This window comes from Nannobrachium achirus (genome assembly GCF_963921795.1).
Source record: "Nannobrachium achirus genome assembly, chromosome: 11".
Lineage (NCBI taxonomy): Eukaryota > Metazoa > Chordata > Actinopteri > Myctophiformes > Myctophidae > Nannobrachium > Nannobrachium achirus.
The window spans coordinates 10,161,194-10,171,090 of NC_137820.1; the positions used below are offsets into that span (position 1 = coordinate 10,161,194).

The 9,897-nt window shown below is 45.3% G+C and overlaps 1 protein-coding gene across 1 annotated transcript in view; it reads left to right on the plus strand.

The window, feature by feature from the left end:
• Nucleotides 1-6,857: 6,857 nt before the first annotated feature.
• Nucleotides 6,858-9,897, plus strand: part of insc (INSC spindle orientation adaptor protein) — a gene marked incomplete at both ends in the record, with an annotated part of 70,428 nt that continues 67,388 nt past the window's right edge. Inside the window, one exon of the mRNA XM_080736813.1 lies at nucleotides 6,858-6,931. Within this exon, the coding sequence (XP_080592939.1) occupies nucleotides 6,858-6,931 (74 nt within the window). The remainder of the gene's footprint in view (nucleotides 6,932-9,897) is intronic.

Below are 9,897 nucleotides of genomic sequence, written 5' to 3' on the forward strand. Positions count from 1 at the left end.
ATGTTATACAAGAGATACTGTTCCTACGAAACAGTGTGGGCTCGCTCGTGACTGTTCTCCAACGTGCTCACTGGCATGTGAAGCTCAACCAATACCCCAGCTACCACCACTCCCAGATGTTTTTCCGCACCTCGATTGCACCTCATTGGCTAAGGGCCCTGCCTTTGTACTGTCTGCGACGGAACTCACTATGCGGCGGAACTCACTCTATAAATAATGAAGATAACATAGTGCTCTCGCTTTCATTGAGCCAACAATTATTAATCCTTACCGCAACGTTGGGGGGTCACGTTGATTAAGTGAGACTCGCGGATCAGTTTCCATTGGGCGATGACGTCATCGCGGAGTGGAATAAATACCATAGAGATCCGTTCATTGTGCTATAAAACTAGACCAGGTCAACCTGGTTGTGCCAGACCCCCTGTCTGTCATCATCATTTATGACATCATGCCTTTTGTAGGCATGTCATCATCATGTCATCATCATATATACCCTTTATATAGAAAACCAGGACAGACAGACAGACCGACATTTGCTTATGTAGGCCTACCCATTTCATGGGTCTGGCAAAAAGCTTCTTTATCTAAACAAATAAATAAATAAACGTTTGGATCACCCACAACCGTATTTTTTCATGGCAAAATAGCAAGACAATGATAGACCACGGCTGGCAATGGCTGCTACAGGGTGTTATAATAAAACAACATCTGGGTTGAAATGTCTGAAGTGCACTTTTTTACTCTGGCTCTTCAAAATAAAAGCGGGCGCTTATGGAAGGAATTCCTGGCAATTTACTGTCAGGATTACTACAAAATAAGAGGCTCTAAAAATTAATCCAGAGCATCTTCAGTAAGAAAGGTAAACACTAGGATTCTGGGAAATTGCAAGTGTGGTTGCCGACCGTGACACGAGCCACACTTGCAAATGAATTCCGTCTTACCATTTGAATTTTCCCCATTCAAGTAAATGGGGAAAATTCATTCACTAATAAATGAATGGCTATATATGGAGATCTCTGTGTCAGTCCTTGTCCCTTTTATGCCCATATATGGAGATCCCTGATGCCATCAATATTAAGCCCATTATCTTGGAATGCCCATACAGTAGCCTATATGCCAGGGTTCCCCAATTAGTTTTTAAGGGACGAATTATGTCTAGGGTACCAAGCCGAGGGCCAGAACATTGCAGGGGGCGACGGTGGCGTTCCCACTACTCCATCGACAGTTTTCGTCGTTGTCGGGTGAAAATCTTGTACCGGTATGTCCAAAACCGTTCGTTTTGAATTTATTATTTTAAAAATGATTTAAACTAGTGAAAACAGCCGATCTACAAGCACACAACGCCTCGCACCGCGAGGCGTTGTGTGCTTGTAGATCTGCTGTTTTCACTACTTTTGTGCGACGGCCTTGTATGATTTGCGAAAGAACGTACAAATTTGGAGATACGAGATTTCCTAACCTGACTTTCGCCAGATAGTTGCAGCAGTGCGTAACGCTCTGCCTTACATCTGGGCTCTCTAGGCCAGACTCGATGTAAGGGGCGGGCCATTTTTTGAATTTCTGTAGCAGGTGATTGGATGTGGCCGTTTCTATCACAGTCTGGGAGTGCCAACTCCAACCACTCATATTGGCCTGTCTGCATGACGTTGCACCCAGAATCCGCCTCCTGGGTTTCCACGTGGTCTGCAATCAGACTCTATTGGCTCAGAGCCGCTCAGAGCCCGCCCATAGCTGCCGCTGATTGGTCCGGCCCGGGACTTTACGAGTGTTATCAACTCTGGCCGAGCAAGCCCAGATGGTAAAGCAGAGCGTTATATACGCAATGCTGCCACTATCTGGCGAAAGTCAGGTAAGAGATTTCCACCTGATAACGACGATATACTAGTGTTGTTGCTGCTCTTATACCATCATTATTACTGGGGTTGGTGTGGGCCAGACAGTAGCCCCCCGCGGGCCGCAAATGGCCTGCGGGCCGCCTATTGGGGAACCCTGCTCTATGCTATATGGGCATACTGTGTCAGTCTCATGTGGTGGTCTATGATGTCAGACATCTATGACGCCAGTCATCTCCATATTTGGGAAAAGTTTACTTTTAGCATTTTCCCATTCAAGTCAATGGAGAAGATTAATTCACTAATAAATAAATATAAATTAAACGACATAACATATCAAATCACTTGATGCCCCCAGACGTGTCCCGATGAAGCTGGTCGATTTGACATACATGGCCCAAGTGCGTGCCACCAAAATTGTGGGAGTTTATCTGGAAATAAACTCTGACACTAGGTTAATAAAGGTTATATTCTGCAGTGTTGATTTTGTCGACTAAAACTATGACGAAAAATGTTTGTCTACTGCATTTTTTTCACTGACGAAAACTAAATAAAAACTAAATAAAAAGTAATCTGTGATGACTAAAACTATAAGACTAAATATATTGACAATTTCGTCAACAAAATAAAAACTAGACTAAAATGTTAGGGAGGGACTAGTGGAGAAGAGAGTCATTTTATATTTGGTTGCTCTCAGGTTTCTGCGACGCGTTGTGAGCTTGTAGATCTGCTATTTTCAGCACGCAACCAAGTGTAAAATCATGCAGTCATTACGATGCCACCAAGGCCTGTCAAAATGTATTTCAGTTGACTAAATCAACAGTAGATCAACTAAAATCGTATGATATTTAGTCTACTAGAATTTGACTAAAACTAATACTTTTCAGGTGACTAAATTATGACTAAAACTAAAAGACATTTTATTCATAAGACTATGACTAAAACTAAATCAAAATTTGCTGTCAAAAACAACACTGATATGGTTGCCTTGTTAGGGTAACCAGGGGAAAGTTAACACTTTCTGCAAACAAGAGCTGCCTGTGGCTTTGCCTTTTCAATGTTATTTTTAATGCATTCACATATACTGTATCTATTGTCAGGACAATGTAGCTGTAACCAAATCAACCTTAAATTATGATTACTTGCAAAGGTTTCGACTTAGGAACTGAAGTTCATTGTGGTCGTTATGAAAACCTAAAATAAGCAACGCCAGTGTTAATGGGGAGCGCTTCGCTGTTTCTACATGTCATCTTTTCGACACCCAACTCTAACCCTTACCCTTATAACCCTAACCTCCGTGGGGTGAGTCGCTAACCCTCCGGTCAAAATGACGGTCGTTCGAAAGAGCGAGATTTTACCGTGTTAATGCCACATCTGGCCTGGCACAGAACGGCTTGTACAGTGAGCGAGCTGCATGCTTCAATCATGGCAAAAGATGTTGGACTGCTTACTGGCATCAAATGTACATTTGTAGTCTACTGTGTGCTCGTAGATCGTTGTGTGCTCGTAGATCTGCTATTTTCACCATTCTAAATCATTTTTAAAATGTTGAATCCAAAACGGACGGTTTTGGACATACGAGGTTTCCTCCATGATCTGGATAACAATTTATTTTTGGCCAATGGCGTCATCATCTAACGGTGCCATAAAGTCAGCGGACAAACTCATGTGTTCTGTTCTGTTGTGTTCTTCTATTCCATTAGTTTCAGTCGTAACAAGATTGCCATTAATTAATTGCCATTAATTAATTGTACAGTATATGTCAGTTTACCGTATCAATGTTTGCTATAACAATGGGGGGTGAATTATTGTGCCATGTTAGATTTAATAACATGTACCGTGACTAAAGCGGGCAGACGCTCAGTCATTCAAGAGGCACTAAACCCGCCTGGCCGTGTAAGCATGCCAATCTAGAAGGGACGTCGAACCTGCTGTAAAACTCTAATGCTCTCTATGACACCACCACCACAGCCCACCACCCCCTCCCATGCATCATTTGCCAATGGTGGACACTCTCTCCTCAGTCTCCTGTTAACAGGAGAGATTTCTTTCAATACGAGGGTGCTTGACACCTGGCACTTAGTCGCACACTCTAAGTGCTGGGGCTGAATTGCTTGATTGGGCACATTAGAAAGCCCTCGTCTCAATTTGTATGATAATACACGGGAAAGCGTTGGAAGGAGATGGTCACCCATGTAATGGAATCTCCAGGCACCGTCCCGTGGCTGTGACCCCGTGGTTAAATGCTGTATCTCGTCACCGTCGGGCAGAAACCTTGTATCTCCAGTTTCTTTCCGTAAAGTAAAGCCAACCCCTGATTCATCACAAACGACTGTAGCACAAAACTAGTGAAAATAGCAGATCTGCAAGCACACAACGCCTCGCGGTGCGAGGCGTTGTGTGCTCGTAGATCTGCTATTTTCACCATTCTAAATCATTTTTAAAATGTTGAATCCAAAACGGACGGTTTCGGACATACAAGGTTTCCTCCACGGTCTGGATAACAATTTATTTTTGGCCAATGGCGTCATCGTCTAACGGTGCCTGGTGCCATAAAGTCAGCGGACAAACTCATGTGTTCTGTTCTGTTCTGTTGTGTTCTTCTATTCCATTATTTTCAGTCGTAACAAGATTGCCATTAATTAATATTAAATGCCAAAGCTAATGGACATGGCACATTGGCACTACCCCCACTAACCCCCCATAGTATACTGCCCTACATAGGCAGAGTGCAGTAACTACTTACAAGAATTTCATAAAAAAAGGGTTTAAAAGTGTTACAGCTGATCAGCCAAATTAGATAAAGCCATAAAAGTGATATTACACTGATTCTATATCTGTTCTTGATCTAATTGTTCATCCCCCGATATCATGAAGGACAATTTGACCTTTGGGCGACACAAATAAGTTGTTGTGTCCAAAAACGTTGTTACTGCACTCTGCCTTTGTATGGCAGTACAGTGGATATGCCTTGCCAGGCTGTCAGGCTCAGGGACGGATTAACCCCAGTGAGGGCCCCCGGCCAATATTCTTTTAGGGCCCCACCCCCCCGACCCTCTACTATAACCCCCCTCCCTCCCGACTCGCACTACCCAGCTCAGATTTTAAGCCATGATGATCAACTGTGGGCAAAGAAAGCACCTGTAGACAACAGAGGAGGGCCCCACACATTTGATTTTTAATTAACCTCTACATTTAACTTTAGTAAATTGTTAATGACCAAGTGGCCCAGTTCCCCCAAGGGCCCCTAAGAGCCGAGGGCCCCTGTCAACGGCTCCACTGGCCCAATGGTAGGCTCCTGCCACAGATCACTTCATCAAATTCACTTCTGGTTCGGTTTCTCTGAAAACGGTCCCAGAGGAGACCTAGTGCCAGGGCTGCAGTTATCGAGCAAATAGCATCCCTTCCCCCTCCTTCTCTCTTGTGATCCATCTCTCTCTCTCTCTCTGTCTCAGACACTCTCTGTCTCTTTTTCGATCTCACTTACTCAAAGACCCCCTTCTCTCTCTCTCTCTCTCTCTCTCTCTCTCTCTCTCTCTCCCTCTCTCTCTCTCTCTCTGTCCCTCTCATGCCTCCACAGATAGTTCCCTTGTTGCTCATAAGTACCTAACCCGGGGTATTTTCCGTGGAGTCTGAGAGGCCATAAATCATCAGCAGTGACTTCCCTAATGCACTGACTTCACCGTCTTCTGTTTCGCCCCCGTTCTCCGTCCCCCAAAACATAGCTGATTGAATCAACTTCTCTTGCTCACAATAGCATTTCAGTGTGAAAGAATGTTCAATACTGCGATGAGTGCAGAATCAGACGAGTGTCGTCCGCACACACATGGGCACGCACAGACGCGCACACACGCAGTCTCTAGATTCCACGTATTTGTACTGTGAGTGTTCCTGTTTGCTTCGATCGATCCCGTAACACTCTCTAAGCATTTCATAAAAGCTGGTACACTGCTGTGCCAAAACCTGCCCTGCAGTCAGTCTCCCAGTTGGGAGGGCTGTTTCTGTGGTGTGTGTGTGTGTGTGTGTGTGTGTGTGTGTGTGTGTGTGTGTGTGCGTGTGTGCGTGTGCGTTTGTGTGTGTGTGTGCGTTTGTGCGTGCGTGCGTGTGCGTGTGCCTTTGTGTATCTGCGTGTGTACTGTACTGTACTTACACAGACACATGCATCTGTTGGCTATACATGTGCTTATCCCTGCATTTCCGCACAAGCACATTTTGTACCTATATGTGCTAATTAGGCTCCCACATAAACATGATATTAGTAACCAAATGGCCCCGGCATGTCATTAACTAAAAGGATTAGAGCGCAAGACAGCTTCCGCAGCTTTGCCCCGAATGAAAATGGAATAATCTAAAAGGGAAACATCAATAAATTAAAAAAAAAGGAAAACGGAATAAAGTTGCGGGGCACTTAAGAACGTTAGCCCCTTTTGCTTGCCCTCAAAGTAGAGAGAGAGAGAGAGAGAGAGGGAGAGCGAGGGAGACGCTGGCTGGCAGCCAGCCAATAAATTAGAAGATAAGAAATATTATTCTACTGGCACAGAGCGGGCCTGTGGCTATTTAAAACAGGGAGCTTTATTGATAATTGAATTACTTGGAAGGGAAAAAAGACAAGACGAGAATAGAAGGCTTTGCAGGCAGATCAATATAGGGAGATACTGTAGTGGATAACACTGCAGTGGCACGCGACACAACACAGCCAGGACGATGTAGTCTGTGTGCATGTGTGCGTGTGTGTGTGTGTGTGCGTGCGTGCGTGCGTGCGTGCGTGCGTGCGTGCGTGCGTGCGTGTGCGCGTGCGTGCATGGGCAGGAATGTTTGAACATGCACTCTTATGCGTGGACAACATTGTACATTCATTTCCTCTAACCATACTTGACTTCATTGCATTTCTCCAACATGTCGAATTCAAAAGTCAAAATACACTGATAGGCCTATAAGCCTCGACGGCGTCCATTCAGTTCCATGTGATGGTGACGTCAATATTGAATGTTTTCTCTTGTCTTCTAGGTTGTGTGCTGAAGGATAATGTCCTCCGACAGAATGGCCACTCCACAGAGCAGCTCCAGACAAAGTAGTTCCATCTCGTCTTCTTCAATGAGGCAAGTAGTAACGGCCGGGCCGGGTGGGAGTTCTTTATGGACGGGGAGCATTTAAAAAAGACACAACGGTGGACATTATCTCAGCCAGTGACACTTTTGTAAGGAGCAGGGACATGCTGAATTGAATTATATCATGAGTAAGGAGTTCCTCTTACCCCTACAGGGCAGCTAAAATCAAAGCCAGATGAAATTGAAAGCAGTGCGTTGCAGTCAGTTAAGAGTGGGGGGGGGGAGGGGGGAACGAATCAGGGGACGGAAAAAAAGATGACAAGATAGAAGAGGGGTCAACAAGAGACGTGCGGGTCGAGTGATGACAGAATGAGGTTGGAGAGGTTTAGGTGTGAGAGTGGACAGGTCCAGAATGTTACAAAGTGGTGGTCAGAGACATGAAGGGGAGAGACAGAGAGGTTAGAGGTGTCATGGTCTAGTGCAGAGGTTCCCAAGCAATGGGTCGGGACCCCCAGGGGGGGTCCCCAAATAATTTGGGTGGGTCCCCAGATGATTAACTTAATGTGCAACATTGTTTTCCCACTCAACAGCAAACAAACCAACATAAAGCTTAAGCGTATAGAGGGTATCTGCACATTTCTAAAGTGACAATTTAAGGACTTTTTAACTCTCCTACTGCCAGATTATTTATTTATTTATTGGGTCTGGTGCCATCAAAAAGCGGCTTACCTTTGCGACGTTATAGTAGATAGACAGACAGACATTTATTTATTTATTTTTATTTTTTTGGGTTGTGCAATAGTGCACTTTGGTCTGCCAGGCAGCAGAGGGCGGCGTCATGCGAGAATGAATGTGAATTTGCCTGTTATGTGTTGAAGAAGAAGAAGACCAGTCACTGGCCACAGCGCCTCAGAGCCAGAGAAATCAACAAGGAAGTGAATTGTTCTCCGTTGATGTTAACGCATAATGGATTTTTTACACCATCACCGCGGAAAATGTGTTTACAGTACACGGCCGTGCGACCCCTCATCAGCTTACAGTCATCAGACGAACGAACCGAACGAGCGCCGTATTGGCGGAGAGGTCTTGCGAATTGGGGCGAACGTGAACGTTCAAAGCGTGGGGAGAGTTAATACCTCTAAAATGACAACTTAACATTGGCCAAATATCAGAGGCTGGAAATGTGAAAATATCCGATCTACATGCTCACAACGCCTCGCAGCAATAGAACTGTGTTATACAAAATGTAATGCCTCAACTCATAGTGCTCGTCAGGGTGGGGGTGGGGGGGGGGGGGGGTCCCCAGTTAAAATATGATTATTTTGGGGGTCACGGCCTGAAAAGGTTGAGAACCACTGGTCTAGAGCAGAGGTTCCCAAGCAGTGGGTCGGGACCCATTTGTGGACACGAACCAATTTGTTCAGGTATGGGTCACGATTCGAGTAATAATCCCAGGGAGAGTGTTTTTTGCAGGTCTTTCAGTCCGAGTGTATCAAAAATCGAACCTCTGTTCGAAGTGGAGCTGTGTGTGTGTGTGTGTGTGTGTGTGTGTGTGTGTGTGTGTGTGTGTGTGTGTGTGTGTGTGTGTGTGTGTGTGTGTGTGTGTGTATTGCAGTTGAAAACAGCGCCCCTCCCTTAACATGTGTGGTCATAAAAGGTACTACCACATTCTTGAGGCTACATACGGACCCACATACATACCCACATACATAGACGGACGGATACACACACGGCCATGTATAGGGAGCTCCACACAGCTCCAAAAAGCAACTGGGTAAGGTGTAGACGACCCCCCGTTGGTCCAACTAGGTTAACATTCACCAGGTTAGCATTCACCACCGTCGGCAGGTTAGCATTCACCAGTGTTAATTTGACTGAGGTTAGGGTTAAGGTTAGTTTAGGTGTATCTCCGCCCCCCCCCCCCCGACTTTCCGCACCTCTTTCCATCAGAGCACAATGATGGAAAGAGGGACAGGGTACATGTATTGAGACTGTATGAAATTCAAACGTTGAAAGTGAAAGAGAACGCAGTTTAGGAACACCGCTCAAAAACAAATAGCTCACATCTAGGCTACACAAGTTGTCTGCAGTGACAATACACACAAGGACGCCCTCACTGATAGAAATACGCACGCACACACGCACTCACGCACGCACGCACGCACGCACGCACGCACGCACGCACGCACGCACGCACGCACGCACGCACACACGCGCACACACACACACACACACACACACACACACACACACACACACACACACACACACACACACACACACACACACACACACACACACACACACACAGACTCTCACATATAGACTAAACACCTGCGTCTGGATAGTATATTTGCTTTAGAAGGGAGCTCAGTCGATGCTATTTTTTTCTGAGTGCTTTACTTTCATCATCCTGTCCACAGCAAGTGATCTTCTCCAACTGCCTCAGTAAAGAAAATACCTGCTGTTATTTTTAGCTCGTTCAAGGGTACCTCCAGATTAATCTCAGCTGTTTGAAGCCAAATAGTGACTTCTTGCCTTGAAGAATTCTTGCAGACACAAACTAGAAACGTGTGCTCCTTTGGAGCGCAGATCTCCGCCAGGTCAGGTTGCCTACCCAGGGCTGTGTCAGTCATGCATGGTGCTGCTGGCAGGACACAAAGCTTCCGGGGGAAATACAAGTGGTTTTGGACACGAGTGGATACGAGTGTTTTTTTTGATTCCAACGTATGATTGGATGTTGCTTTCATGATATCTGTGTTTTTGACTCTGCACTGTTTCAAGGCCCCATTAAGTATGGACATTCGTTTTGCCATTTCTTTAGCCAAATTTTGCAAAATATTTTTATCATATTATTCCAGAGAGAATGCGTACCGGTTTGCATGGGTTTTGGACAGAATCTGTGGGAGTAGGAGCACAAAGTGTGTTTGGAAGACAAACCAAAATGGCAGAAACTGATGTCAGGTAGAAATGGGCGAAATGGGGAGAATGTTTGATTGTACAACGTACAGTTAGAG